Genomic DNA, 14,957 nt, shown 5'->3' with positions numbered 1-14,957 from the left:
TGAAAATGCGACTATTTTACATTTTGGTGACTTGGTGGCTAATTTGCATGAATCTTCTTACGCCCCACTGACACTGACACAGCTTTAATGGTTAGGAGTGGGCCATCATGCTTTTTCATGTGAAATTGCGATCTTGTAAAATAATGTCTTCTCGTGAGATCGGGTTGGAACTGAAGATCATGGCTTGCTATATTTAAGCCACAGAAGTGTCTCAACATTCTTGTGACAATCTCTTGGTAAAGCAACTTGAATGAATCTCCTACATCCCCTGAGATAGGAAATCTAGTTTTAGAAGTGCATTTGTCAGGAAGTCTCAAATATACCTGCATCCTTGAAATAGTCTGTATTGATTTTTTTTTTAAAAGAAGGGAAGAAAAAGACACACATCAACACTCGATCATATGAAACAATTTCTCATCTTCTTTCTATTTCTCTCTGCACTTCCAGACCTGTCAGTTTGCCTCCTATGATAAAACTCCTATTCCGAATGACCTTCTGAGGCGGGAAAATTAACATATTTTATATCTGGAAACACAATGGCTGTACACAAAAGTTCTTTACAAGATCTGTTTGGCCTGAAATGGAAGACAATGATGTCAAAAATGCATATCTGAGTGAATGCAGTTTGGTAAGAATATTTCAGCACATTTGTGAAGGAAGAGGTAGGGTTTGCTATTTCTGTTATTCAAAATTTTTTAGACTGTAAAACTAATGTAATAACACCGTAGTCTGTAGTGAATGGTGTAATACATCCATAAATTTGGCTTTGATGATAAACCCTCTCCTTCCCCTGCGGTATTTTACTGCTGAGTAACCAGAAGAATTAATTTAGCAGTATAAATTCTGAGCATGATCATTAATCAAAGGTATTAAGGCAGAACTGTCCCCGCTTCACTGTCTGTTGATGAGAGTATTAAAAGTGTGAGAAGCCCAGAGCATTTCAAGAGCTTGTTATCAGGTCTTAAAAGTGTGGGGTTAGCACTTCTGAACTTCATAATCCCACAGGCTGAGAAACCAATCCCTCTGAGTTTATTCAATTAGGCCTACTCTATTCTCCCATAAGGAAACAAACTTCCACTATCTGCTATAGTGCTTCTACAAGTGTTATTCAAATGTGGCAAACAATAAGAATACTGAACATGGAGAAATTTTGTTTATCTCAACCTTATAGTGAACAGGGAATTGTTTTTTTTAATTTTTTGCCAGTTACATTATTGACACCACATAAACAGAAGGCATGAAATGGAAGTTGCGATCGACCTTTCTTCTCTTATTGTGACGTACAGTATATCCGAGGGAAATTAACGGCTTCTCAAACAAGAAAAAAATCTACGTAGAACAGCAGGACAATCCAAAAACAACAGTTCACTGAAGAGATGTCAGCCTCGCTTTCATTTTCGCATTCCCCCCTCCCTCTTCTTACAGAGACATCTTTTATCTTCTCTGAAGATGTGTGTACTGGCGTGAGGGCAGGACAACCTGTCACTCGCATGAGATCACGGCAATAGACCTTATTCAAAGCAGCGCCATCTTTGAAATTTTTTTTCTTCTTTTTTTTTTTAGGGGAATGAAAGCAAGGCTGTGAGGGATAGACATATTCTTCAGTGCATTGTACTGTTATTTAATATGTTTTTGGATTGTTCTGCTGACGAAACACTGCGAAAATATTTTTCAGTAGTAAGAAATTTCAGTAAAAAAAAAAAGAAAGAGAAAAACCAGACAAAATGAGTTGCGGAAAAGGATCTAGGAGCTTTATACAGCTTTTTACAGCGGATGCCATTGAAAACATGGTAAGTCTATCCCACACAGCCTCGCTTTCAGACCTGTCATGGCACTGCTCTGAATAAGGTCTAGTAAACCACAACCATCAAATAATTTCCCCATGGACAAAATCAAGTCCCGGCCTATTGTTTTTTCTTGTTTGAGAAGCCGTTTTGCTCGGATATATGCGTCAGTTTCGTGAAAGTGGCCCCTTGGTAATCGAATGTAGTGAAAATTACCTCAAAGGGCATCTCTCCTGGAAAAAAAAATTGCCTAAAAGGCTGTTTACACCGTTCTTTGGCCATTCATTTACACGACAGCAGTGTTTTGGGGGCTTGAAAACGCAAACTTTTGCAAACTATACCAATATTGTCTCCATGTAAACTACAAAAATGCTAATTTGTGAAAATGGTGAAGTCATGTGTTCAGTCTAGGCGCATAGTTTTTCTTTACAGTGACATTGCCAACTACTGGTCTGGCATAAAGAATACAGCGATTTTAATCGTTTTTGCAGATCCTTGTTAACGGGGATCATTTTGACAACATTGCCGTCTGTAAGCAAAAAACGCAAAGGAAAAAACATTTCCGTTTTTAGTACATCGTTGTCGTGTAAACGTACTGGTACTGGTAAGATGGTTGACTGGTTTTAACTGGTCTTCCAGCCTGTTCATAGCTTTTTTTAGTAGGCTGGTTTTAGAAGGCATTTGACCAATTCTGGGAGACCAGCTCGACCAGTTTAAACCAGCTACGTCCAGCTTAAACCAGCAAAGACCAGCCAACCGGCATATACTGAATTTCATTGAATTTTCACGGGCAAAATACAGTAATTTCAATAGGATTCTACACGATCTGGAATTTTGCACAAGAACAAAAGATTTCCCCACACAGATTTCGGAATGTGTACAAGTTGGTCATGCTGATTCACTGCATTGATCAACAAAGCTGCTTGGTTTAAAAGTGAATCCTGTTTGAGTTTTGATTCACACATTGCTACACTTTTAACAATGGACAACTGACCTTTTTTGCCCGTGAAATTTTGTGACCTTACCTGATTATTTTTTCTTAGCAGAAGCTAAGATCCAGGATCCTCCTCAGTCCATTGACCACTATAAAAAAAATCCTATAAAAAAACAAGACTTTCTCAGTATCACTTTATAATAACTTTAATTAAGATTAAGATTAATTAAGAACATTAACTAATATTATTACCTTATGTTGCTTAATTGATCATTAGCAAATGTTAATTTCATTCCAAATGCCAAAATATGAAAAAAAAATGTATCACTTAGTTTTAATATACCTGGAGTTTTTAATGTGTGATTATAGGTATGTGTGTTATCACTGTGTTTAAATGTGTAACCTTAATAATGAAGATGTTTCCTATTTAAAAAACAAGGAGATTTAGAATCCTTAAATTCAGCTGAATTAAATGAGGTAAAAGCGTATGGTTTTTAATTCTTTGGTGTGCGAGAAATTAGCCAGTCCCATCTGGTGTGTGCTGGCCCACTCGCACATTTTGAGAAGCATATTGCTGTTCAATCGTAAATCCCGCTATTGGCACCATCTGCATTAACGGAAACCGAAAAGAAAGGAAATAATGACAGTACATGCAATCATATGTTGCTCAGCGTTCCTGCTGTGGTGGATAATGGAGCAAAAAAGAGTTCAAGCTTGATTAAATGGATTCACTAGCAACTGTGAAACCGTTTGTGAAGGTTCCTGGCAGGAAATCATAAGCCAATAGTGAAATTGTCTAATTGTCATCGGTTGACGAAGAACAAACTGTTTTAGATGAAAAGACCTCACCAGAGAATTACAAGCAGACATTACTGACACAGTTTAATACGGAGATAAAAAATCCCAGCCAAAGGCAAGAACCTTTCGGCTTACACAGACATTTGCATTAACCGACTTCAGGTTTTCATACTTTCAAAACATTTTTCCGAACCATAGAGGACATGTTTAACAAGGAATATCTTACTTTAGCAGTAACTAAGCATAACCAACCTATACAAGGAAAATGTAATATATTTTTTTAGCCTATAGCCTATATTTGTTTTCCCAGTGATTAGCTTTAAGGTCCCAGACACAGAAGTAAACATCTTCGGAAAAGCAAGAGAGTAAAGGCCTGAGATTTCACATAGCAGAGGCAATCGATTCATTCAATGCAACAAAGAAAGCGCCAGTCTGTCCTTGAGCGGGTTTGTTTCATTTGACATGCTTGGCAGGTCGGTGAACTGAGCTCTGTGGAGCTCCCGAGCCTCTTACTCCACCATCAGCTCAAAACAGCAGAAATATTGACAAGAAACGGCTTTCATATTTAGGGATATTGGGGGGAGTGTGTACCATTGATGTTTACAGTGGTCATGGAAATCCATGCAATTTGCAAACATGGTCAACAGGGCCTCCTCCATATCATTGAGCACACCTAATCTGCCTCGAGCCTCAAGAGGTCTGCCTCAACAACACATGCAAAAAGATGAATGGCTGATAAAAACCTGGTCGAGTCTTGAGAAAACAAGCAGGATTGATAGGCGAGAGAACCACAGCTCTTCAAGAGAGTAGCTCATAAAATAAAGAGGGCAGTTTTGAGGAGGTTCTGGTCACCTCTAGAAATCAAGAGGTTGGTCAAACGCTTGACTTTTGCTTGAGGCTGTTGTTTGTGTGAGTAAGGCTTCTGAGAGCTCTCTTCCACTCAAAATCACAGGCTCTGTCAAATGGACAATATACAATATTTGTATACTATATTTTGTATTACTTTTAAATGCACTCCTGGGGAAGCTTCTGCCTATGATTTAAGTCTCCGCTCTTTTCACAACAAGCTCTTAAAAGTCAAGTTTCTTCACTGCTGCAAGAGTGTGTGATGTTTAACAAACGGTTCACTGGCGACATCTGCTGGTCATGAGAAATCTCTTCAGTGTCACATGTTTGGGTTCTGTTTGGTTTTGCGTTAGGCAAGAGCGCCACAAACTGGGTTCATGAAATTATTTTGTTTAATGAGGCATAAAATGTCACAATTCTATCCAATAAATAAAATGTCACAATTCTATCCAATAAATATATTTTTTAATGCGAATACATTCCCCTCACTATGATTTCTTGGAACCAACACGTTATTTCTATCATTCTTGATTTGTTTCTGATATAATTTATATTTAATTCAGTCTGCAATGAGCCTTTAATTTAATTTAATTTAATTTGACATAATTCATTGTCTATTGTTAATCATTTCAATTAAGTTGACTATTGCACAATATTTTTCGTTTTTCTTTGCATAAAATCGAAATTATTTTGATTATGATTTTTATGATTAGTCTTGTTATTAGTTTAGATTATTATATAATATTATTACATCTACTTTTTTATTATTACTTTGATCAATGTAAATAACAATAATAATAATAAAATACACGTTCTTCAAAAGAAAAAAAATATATAATAGTGGCTTTATTTCACAATTATTGTGAAATACTCTACCTTAAATCTAAATTAATAGCTCACTGGCAACTATTATGAGTAGTAGTAGTAGTTTAGATTATTCATTTACATTTATCGTATTTGCCACATTTGACTTTTTTACTATTAATTTGATCAGTGCAGTTAATAATAATAATAATTATTATTATTATTATTATTATAGTGATGCAAAAGAAAAAGTTGTATAACAATGGCATTATTTCACAATTATTGGTAATTATGTCTGTTCTAAATCTAGATTAATGTCTCAATGCCGACTGAATTATTATTATTACTAATATCCATATATTTTATTATATTCATATATTATATTCTTTGTGACGTGACGTGACGTGCAGAGCAGATGAAACCACATATACGATTATTATCTTGCATGTATGACATTTAAAAAAACTAATCTGTGCTACATTTCGTCATCGGAACCTCTCACTAATGCAAAAGACCAGGGGACACGTTTACAGACGCGCGAAGTTATCGCTTCCGGTTCACTGTTGACATCTGTCAAGCGGGTGAAACAAGTTTAGTTTTCGAGTTTTCCAGGCATATATCTCTCTTAGGATATGTCTCATGCATTAAGGACACTTGCCACTGGAGTTTTTAGCGTGCAGAGATCTGTGAGCGCCCAGCCACTCTTGCGTCTTGTGAAGATCCGAGGACAACAGAGGAGTCGGAGTGATGGAGTGAAGGGCAGAGAGAGTCAGGCGTTTGACGTGTCCCTCCTCGAGTTTCTTGTGTGTCCACTGTCCAAAAACCCCTTGAGGTATGATTGTTTATCATGGATAATAGTATTACAGTATGTAATGCTAGTTATCATAGGAGTTTAATAGCAGTGTTGATGTTATACAACCACCGGTTGATAATTTTCCTTGCGACTAACAAATATCACGTTAATGACTGTTTTGTTCAAATAAATGTATGATATAATGCGTAGAATTAAATATTTATTATTTTAAAATTAATTTAGTCATTTTAATTAATCGCAACTTCCAAAATAGAGACAAAAATGGTACAAAATGATTACAAAAAATGTATGAAACAAAGCATCCTCCTTTATATGGAGGTCCCATAATTAAGTATGCTTTTATAATAACTGTATTTTGTCATTCACTTTGTTAAACGTGGTAAATTTGCAAAAGGGATGTTCATATTATCATTATATGTAATACTAATACATATATTTTCTTCTTATTTTTATTTTTTCAAGGTATGATGAAAAGAGCAATGAATTAATAAACGAAGAGCTCGGCATCGCATATCCTATCATTGATGGTATTCCTAACATGATCCCACAGGATGCACGAATGATCCATACGACTGAAAAACCCACTGAATCTTAAGTTTATAAAGCAAATGTTAGTTTTCTGCCACAATGTTTTTCTCCCTGTCTACTGTAACTGTTCTCGTGCCGCTGATATCCTTGACTGGACTGTTTTACTCGGCGACAGTGGATGAAAATTTCCCACAAGGCTGCACGAGTGCAAGCAGTGTGTGTTTCTACAGCCTGCTGCTGCCAGTAACTATTCCTGTTTATGTTTTCTTTCACCTTTGGAAGTGGATGGGAATCAAATTATTTAGACACAATTAGACTGTAGTTTCCTTTTTTCCCAGACAACATGAGACTATTTTAATGTTATGCATTTTTGTGAACAATGTTTGCTTGTAAACAATAGACATTGAAGATTCATATACAAGAACATGTTAACATCAAAGCGAACAATGTAAAAATACAGAATAAAACTGCAAATACCAAAGCTTTGTGTCTTAGTTTGAATGTGCACAGAACTCTACTTTTTTCCCCATCACGAATCTGTAACATTTTAGCTTGCTACGATTTCACTTCTTCCCTCTTTTCTCAACACTTTCCGTGAACTTCATCAAAGGGCACATGGGCTTTGGTGAATCCTCGCCCTTCACTTTAAAAAAGAAAGACTCGTTCAAGCGAGTCTGAACGACTTTCAGCTGGAGCAGATCACCTTTGCTCTTGGATCCCGCATCACCATCTTCGCTTGACGTGTCTGATATCTTCAGCTTGGTGGGATTCACAGACCTGTGCGTTCGTCTCGTTCTGTTCGGCAAGCTCAGGTCCACCGGTTCCTCCGAGCACATGGCCGTGTTCTGCTGCTGCTGAAACCTGAGAGAGCTGGAGAGCGCTGGGAAGGTAAAGAAGTTCTCGGTTTGAGTGGTCGCTTCAGCTGTTGACCTACATGAACTCTTCTCTGGTGAAGCCTTCACAATAGTGGCTTCATTGCAGCTCGAGCTGCTGGAGATCTCCACATATGGATCCAAGAAGGATTTCTGTGTGATAAACAGATCTTGGCTGTTCATTTCTTCAGCTGTACTGGATTCCAAGCTGCTTTCGCCCACAAACTGCTTCTTTCCGAATTCATTGTAATTTGTCCTTGCAGGTTGGCTTGTCTCAGTTGGCAAGTTGAAGATGACTCTCTTTTTAATCTTCCCTGTCTCTTTCACTCTTCTACGACAATCGTTCTCAGTTGAATGTTGTCGTTTTGTCACCTGATCAGGGGAGATGAAGATAATGGGCTGAATTTGTTGCGTATCTTCGGGTTTGTTGGGCTGTTTTTTGATTTTAGGTTTCTGGAAGTCTTCCTCACGTTTGTTTTTCTTCCTTGCCTTTTTTCTTTTCTTGGTCACTTGCTTTTGAGGAATATCTGTCTCACAGCAGCCATCATGCAACAAGAAGCTGGGCGCACACTTGGTTTTGCTCTTATCCTTTTTTTCTTTCTTCACTTTCTTGTTTTTATGCTTCTTCGATGCTTTAAAAGCATTTTCAACAATGGGGAAAATCCTCTTTGTTGGGAACGAAGCCATTTCCTCTACAAAATCAGAGAGTAACAACAAAGAACGGGTTATTTGACCAAAATTTTGAAAGATGCAATGCATCAGAAATAGATTTAGAAGTGTGCACAAACACACAAGGAAATAGTAGAAAATAGAAAAATTGAAGAAATACACATCTAGAGAGTAAGCGGAATCCTACGGAGCCGCTAAAGGGACATGGTGGTGGAAAATAATTGGGATGAGAGGAATAAATATTTTTCAAATCTTTTGCGTTCCCTCTCAAAATGTTTGCGTTCTCTCGCAAAATCTGTTGTGAGCTCAGACAAATACTTCCTGTTTTCTTAATTTAAGGAGTTCAGTAAAGTTGGCAATATATTCACAGATTCAAACTTCCCGGATTAATAACTTGTGAGCTAAACATTGTTAATTTCCTCAAAACGTGCTTTATAATATAACATAAATTGATCTCTATGAGCAGGAGGCTGAGAGACAAGTCCGAAGGGGCCGTCTGCAAAGTGCAAAACCCTTTTACACATTTTATATTATGAAAAATATGCAATAACTTCACTGTAACACACTATACTGTCACCAAATTCAGTTCACATATCACTGCTATCCTGCTGGTTATACTACAATATACACTAACCTAAAGGATTATTAGGAACACCTGTTCAATTTCTCATTAATGCAATTATCTAATCAACCAATCACATGGCAGTTGCTTCAATGCATTTAGGGGTGTGGTCCTGGTCAAGACAATCTCCTGAACTCCAAACTGAATGTCAGAATGGGAAAGAAAGGTGATTTAAGCAATTTTGAGCGTGGCATGGTTGTTGGTGCCAGACGGGCCGGTCTGAGTATTTCACAATCTGCTCAGTTACTGGGATTTTCACGCACAACCATTTCTAGGGTTTACAAAGAATGGTGTGAAAAGGGAAAAACATCCAGTATGCGGCAGTCCTGTGGGCGAAAATGCCTTGTTGATGCTAGAGGTCAGAGGAGAATGGGCCGACTGATTCAAGCTGATAGAAGAGCAACTTTGACTGAAATAACCACTCGTTACAACCGAGGTATGCAGCAAAGCATTTGTGAAGCCACAACACGCACAACCTTGAGGCAGATGGGCTACAACAGCAGAAGACCCCACCGGGTACCACTCATCTCCACTACAAATAGGAAAAAGAGGCTATAATTTGCACGAGCTCACCAAAATTGGACAGTTGAAGACTGGAAAAATGTTGCCTGCTCTGATGAGTCTCGATTTCTGTTGAGACATTCAGATGGTAGAGTCAGAATTTGGCGTAAACAGAATGAGAACATGGATCCATCATGCCTTGTTACCACTGTGCAGGCTGGTGGTGGTGGTGTAATGGTGTGGGGGATGTTTTCTTGGCACACTTTAGGCCCCTTAGTGCCAATTGGGCATCGTTTAAATGCCACGGCCTACCTGAGCATTGTTTCTGACCATGTCCATCCCTTTATGACCACCATGTACCCATCCTCTGATGGCTACTTCCAGCAGGATAATGCACCATGTCACAAAGCTCGAATCATTTCAAATTGGTTTCTTGAACATGACAATGAGTTCACTGTACTAAAATGGCCCCCACAGTCACCAGATCTCAACCCAATAGAGCATCTTTGGGATGTGGTGGAACGGGAGCTTCGTGCCCTGGATGTGCATCCCACAAATCTCCATCAACTGCAAGATGCTATCCTATCAATATGGGCCAACATTTCTAAAGAATGCTTTCAGCACCTTGTTGAATCAATGCCACGTAGAATTAAGGCAGTTCTGAAGGCGAAAGGGGGTCAAACACAGTATTAGTATGGTGTTCCTAATAATCCTTTAGGTGAGTGTATATACTACTTAGTTCTTTAAAAATGCAGTGTAATACCATCAAATTCAGTAAGCAAATTACCATGCAAAAGCTATAGTTGTAACTATTATGTTAGCTGCGTACCAACATAATTTGTCTAAAGAATAGGCCTATTTATTAAATATAAGTGAATTTGGTGTGTTACAGTGAAGTTATTGAATATTTTTCATAATATAAAATGTGCAAAAGCATTTAATCAAACTAAGTGTTGTAGTATGACCAGTAGGAGACCATTGATATGTTAACTGAATTTGGTGACACTACAGTTTGTAACATTGAAGTTAAATACTATTTTTATAGTAAAGTTTTTTGGGGTTTTGTACTTTGCAGACGGTCCCTTCAGACTTGTCTCTCACCCTCCTGCACATCGAGATCAATTAATATTATAAAGCTCATTTGAGGAAAATTGGGTTGTAGCTCGTCGTCTACTTTACTATGATTGGAAATTGGTGTCATTTGTGATTTAACAACATTAGCTCACAAGTTATTGATCCAAGAAGTTTGAATCTGTTATTATATATTGCCAACTTTACTGAACTCCTTAAACTAAGCACTGACCGCATTTCTTTATATTTGAGTCCGGATATTTAACGTACGGAGCTGTCTGACACACTGCCAGTGGGACATTAAACAGGAAGTGTTTGTCCAAGCTCACAACAGGTTTTGCGAGAGAACGCAAATATCTTAGCGAGGGAACGCAAAAGTTTTACTAGAGAACGCAAAAAACTCTCGGGGGGGGGAACGCACATTTTTTTTCTTCCATCCCAAATTTTTATCACCACCATGTCCCTTTAGGGAATCCATAGAATCCCTATGTACAGATGTGAACGTATATACAACTGTTTAAATATAAATATATAATTACATAATACATATCTATCTCTATATACACACATGCTCTATATGCCTGGTGCAATAAACCGCTAACACTTTACAATCAGGTTCCATTTGTTACCATTAGTTAACATGAACTAACAATGAACTTTGGGTACTTTGTAGTTTTACTGAGTATCAAACATATTAGCAGCTTTTACTCTCTACTTGACTACATTTTTGAATAAGTATATGCACTCTTTATTCCAAAACATTTGTGACGAGTAATGCAATGACTTGTTACATTTTGCATTCCACCTTACGTTTTCTGCAGCAGTTTATTTCTGCTACAAAAGAAGTGATCTCGCCATATGTGTTTTGCGCTTACTCACACCAACTTGTCAACAAGGCAAGTACTTTACATGATTATGAGTGCATTAGCAGGTATGTGAATCACAGATGTTTCATTGAAGATGAGGACATGGCTGCTGCTGGTGATGAGGCTGAAACCAGCACGTCCAGAGCAAGTAGGCTTTCACTATTTAAATTTACCTAACATTATTTTATTTACCCATTATATGGAAGAGATCTTTTGTAAGAATATTTGTTTACTTATGCCCTTTTTGAGCACTTGAGCTAAACTGAGACTTAAGTTTCTGTAGACATTTGTTCCAAACCTGTATGAGTTTCTTTCTTCTGTTGAACACAAAAGAAGATATTTTGAAGAATGTTGGTAACCAGACAGTTGATGGACCCCATTGACTTCCATAGTATTTTTTTCTTACTATGGTAGTCAATGGCTTTCTGTTTCAACTGTTTGATTACTAACATTCTTTAAAATATCTTCTTTTGTGTTCAACAAAAGAAAGAAATTCATACAGGTTTGGAACAACTTGAGGGTGAGTAAATAATGACAACAATGTTTATTTTTGGGGTGAACAATCCCTTAAAGGGATAATTCACCTCTGGAAAGATGAATGTGTATTTAAAATAGGTATTTTATGTAGAAGAAATGTGAAATAATTTTTTAATTTGGAGCTTTCTAGACTGAGAAAAGCCATAAAATGTATTTTTGGCTTATGTGGATGAAAGACAACAACTCCCAGAATGCACTTGCTTTGCTGCCCTAGGAGGCCACTCCCAAGCCATGCCTACCGGTTAAGGCCAATTTATACTTCTGCGTCGGGTGCGCGTAGAAGGTACGGTGTAGCATACGCATTGACGTGTACCATACGTCGTACCCTTCGCCGTACCCTGACGCGCACCTCCTCAAAAATGTAACTACGCGTCGCGGCGACGCGGACCGCAAGATCTGTGATTGGTCGGCTGGATAGCATCGCGTTTCCTCCTACGCATTTCCGGAATGATCTTCTGCACTCTGCACCGCCCGCCCGCCATTTTTAAATTCCGAAGATCAGTGAAGAGCCATGGAAACCGAGAGATTGCTTGCAGAAGTGCGGAAATACAGCCATCTGTATGACTCCTTCAGTCGCCATTGCTCGTAGAAACCTAAACTCAAAACAGCCGCGAGGAATGTAAACACAGTGGAACATTAAAACCCACCCGCGCCAACTAGCGTTTCGGCGGTGTAACTGCAGAGCAACACAGACATTCGCAGAAGTATAAATGCTCACGACGGCGTCGCCTACGTGCGTAGCCTACGACGTACACTACGGCGTACACTCGACGCAGAAGTATAAATTGGCCTTTAGAGAGCGCAGTTGAAAACAACAAGGCTAGGCTACTAGTGAGACTCTGACGAGTTTGCCCGGGATTTTGAGATCGCCCAAAATGTCCGGGATTCGGCTTTTGCGTTCTACAGTCGCCATTCATTATGTTTACTGTGGCGAGCAGGACGAGACTGAGGGCTTCGGGAGAACAGCGCGAGGCTGGTGGTGTGATTACTGAGACGCACCGGTCTCCTATCTCTCACGGAGGAGCGGGAATTTTCTTAGCAATGTTAAAACGCACATCAACCGATCACTTGTTTAGCGTTCATGTAAACACTACATTCAGATTCACCAATCGGAATGAATTCAGTTAGCAGTTAGATTGAAACAAAAGGTGTGCATGTAAACAATGAATGGCGACTGCAGAAAGCAAAAGCCAAATCCCGGACATTTTGGACGATCTCGACGGCCGGACATGTCCGGGAAAAAGAGGATGGTAACCCCTAATACTCAGCTTTCTCCTACTACTCAGCTTTCTCCACAGAACAAGAGCCTGCTAGCTTAGCTTCCAAAGAAAGACGGCTGATACTATGTGTACATTCTGTGAGTGAGATCCCACCCTCTATGGGCGGGTTGAAAACATGCGGGACAGCTCCTCCTACTGGCTGTAGTCTTTTGCCTCTGGCCAAAAAATCCTCCGATGACGCAAAATGACGATTTTTGCGTCATCGGAGGATTTTTTCCAGACAAAAAATACATAAATCTCTCATCTCAGGGGGATATGAGGGTAGAAAGCACGGTAATTCGAAAATACTACAGGTTTTCTACTAATACAAAGCTTAATGCTAAATCCTGAAGTATATCCCTTTAAGAAGCTGTTGTGTCGACCTTGTTTTATTGCAATATTGCAGTGCATCTTTGAGCCTACATTCAGTACGAGTAAAATTCTTAAGTACTGTTCAAATCAGAAACATTAACCCCTGATTTCACAGACAAGGCTTAAGCCTAGTCCCAGACTAAAATGCATGTTTGAGCTGTTTTAACTGAAAGCAACTTGCACTGATATCTCTTAAAATATGTCAGTGCCATTGTTTTGTCTCAAGATGCACACCGGAAATGGTTTTTATTCTAAGGATTGTTTTTTAAAAGCTACTTACTTAATTTAACTTATTCTGGCTTAATCCTTACTTTTACTCAAGTAGTATTGGAATTCTTGCTGTAAGGTATCTGTATTTTTACTCAAGTATGGTTTTCAGGTAGTATTCACACCTCTGCATTAACCAATACATTATTAAATCAAATCAAAAATGTATTTCTCATTGTTAGTTCATGTTAGTTGATGCAATAACCAACATTAACGGATTTTACATTAGTGTTACCATAAACCACCATGTAACCTGATGTAAAAACATGAATTTTATACCAAGTTTTAGTATAATTGTTAATGAATACTCACATGCTTCATTAAAGTAATGTGTCCTATTTGTCCTGTTTCCCCCAAATAACATCTGTTGATGTGATAATATGCATTTAATTCAATTGTATGGAATCAAATTTTATCAACTAGCCTATGTGCCAAATTGTGTATACCTCTTACCTGACAGGCTTCTGGGGATTCAGCTGGTCACCTTTTCTCTCAACAGAGATGGACCTTAAAAGTACAAGGGCATTATTGAGTTTACATTTGTAAAACATGAGAAACACTGTAGCTAAAGTTGACTTCTACAATGTAACGCGACGTCATTTTCCACAGATTTTCGGCAACATTGTTACAGGAAGCAACTTGTTCAACTGCTCCTCCTAAGCAACATTGCTTGACATTTCAGTACATTTAATACATATGCAATGTACTTTTTTGTTTTGGCCCAAAGTAGACAGGAAAACTGTAATGTACTTACCTGTTTTGTCAATTAACAAAGTACGCTCTCATATTTTTCCGCCAATTACTGCTTCAGTGCATTGCGCCACTGCGCATGCGCGATTTTATTAAATGAATTCGAAAAACTTAACAAAATTATCGTTAAACAAAATTATCTTGTAAAAACGACGTATAAAACACTGAAGAAGAAAAACATATAAAAAAACTGTTCACAGTAGTGTGTCCTGAAAATGTGCCATTTCATAAATCACACCGTTGCTGTGAGACGAAGAGCTACGTAACCTTTATATCTTCAGTCCATTCATGAATAAGCATCACTTCTCTGTGCGTCACTCGGCTTGTCAGGCAACTATTTTCACTGCTGGAGAAATCCCTTTCTCACATAAAGGGCGCTTTTTGTAGCTTTTCTTGTAAGAAATAGCTTCCGTGGTCTATGGCGTCATCAAACAGTAGCTAAAATGATTTTTACTGCTACTCTTTTTATGGTCCAATGGCAATATCGCATGTGAACGTGCATTAAATGTGCTACTAATGTGTTTAGGCACGTAAGGTTGACTCAGTCAGCGTCACTTGTTCAAGGTCACAAAGTTCAAGGTGTATTCGCATAAGAAACGACATTAATTTGGATTCAGTTCTTCACAGAATCTTTTAAAATACATTTAATTTGATTTTTTATGT

General features: G+C 38.2%; 2 protein-coding genes across 2 annotated transcripts; one reads left to right on the top strand and one right to left on the bottom strand.

The window, feature by feature from the left end:
• Positions 1 to 6,471: 6,471 nt before the first annotated feature.
• On the top strand, positions 6,472 to 6,989 carry LOC309490869 (phosphatidylinositol N-acetylglucosaminyltransferase subunit Y). Its single transcript, XM_082160152.1, has one exon. The coding sequence runs from the start codon at positions 6,608 to 6,610 to the stop codon at positions 6,821 to 6,823; it is 216 nt and encodes a 71-aa protein (XP_082016278.1). The 5' UTR covers positions 6,472 to 6,607; the 3' UTR covers positions 6,824 to 6,989.
• On the bottom strand, positions 6,869 to 9,256 carry LOC309490868 (uncharacterized protein). Its single transcript, XM_082160151.1, has 2 exons — positions 9,245 to 9,256; positions 6,869 to 8,072 (listed from the first exon to the last, which is right to left on the bottom strand). Exon 2 carries the CDS (start codon positions 8,065 to 8,067, stop codon positions 7,072 to 7,074), a length of 996 nt encoding a protein of 331 aa, XP_082016277.1. The 5' UTR covers positions 8,068 to 8,072; positions 9,245 to 9,256; the 3' UTR covers positions 6,869 to 7,071.
• Between the last annotated feature and the right edge of the window lie 5,701 nt (positions 9,257 to 14,957).

This window comes from Leuciscus leuciscus (assembly GCF_965113295.1).
Source record: "Leuciscus leuciscus genome assembly, chromosome: 25".
Classification (NCBI taxonomy): Eukaryota; Metazoa; Chordata; class Actinopteri; order Cypriniformes; family Leuciscidae; genus Leuciscus; species Leuciscus leuciscus.
This window is presented reverse-complemented; position numbering and strand designations above follow the sequence as displayed.

What these genes read in the sequence shown, in the direction of transcription:
- LOC309490869 (XM_082160152.1), top strand. Translation starts at nt 6,608, where the DNA reads ATGTTTTTCTCCCTGTCTACTGTAACTGTTCTCGTGCCGCTGATATCC.
- LOC309490868 (XM_082160151.1), bottom strand. Translation starts at nt 8,067, where the DNA reads ATGGCTTCGTTCCCAACAAAGAGGATTTTCCCCATTGTTGAAAATGCT.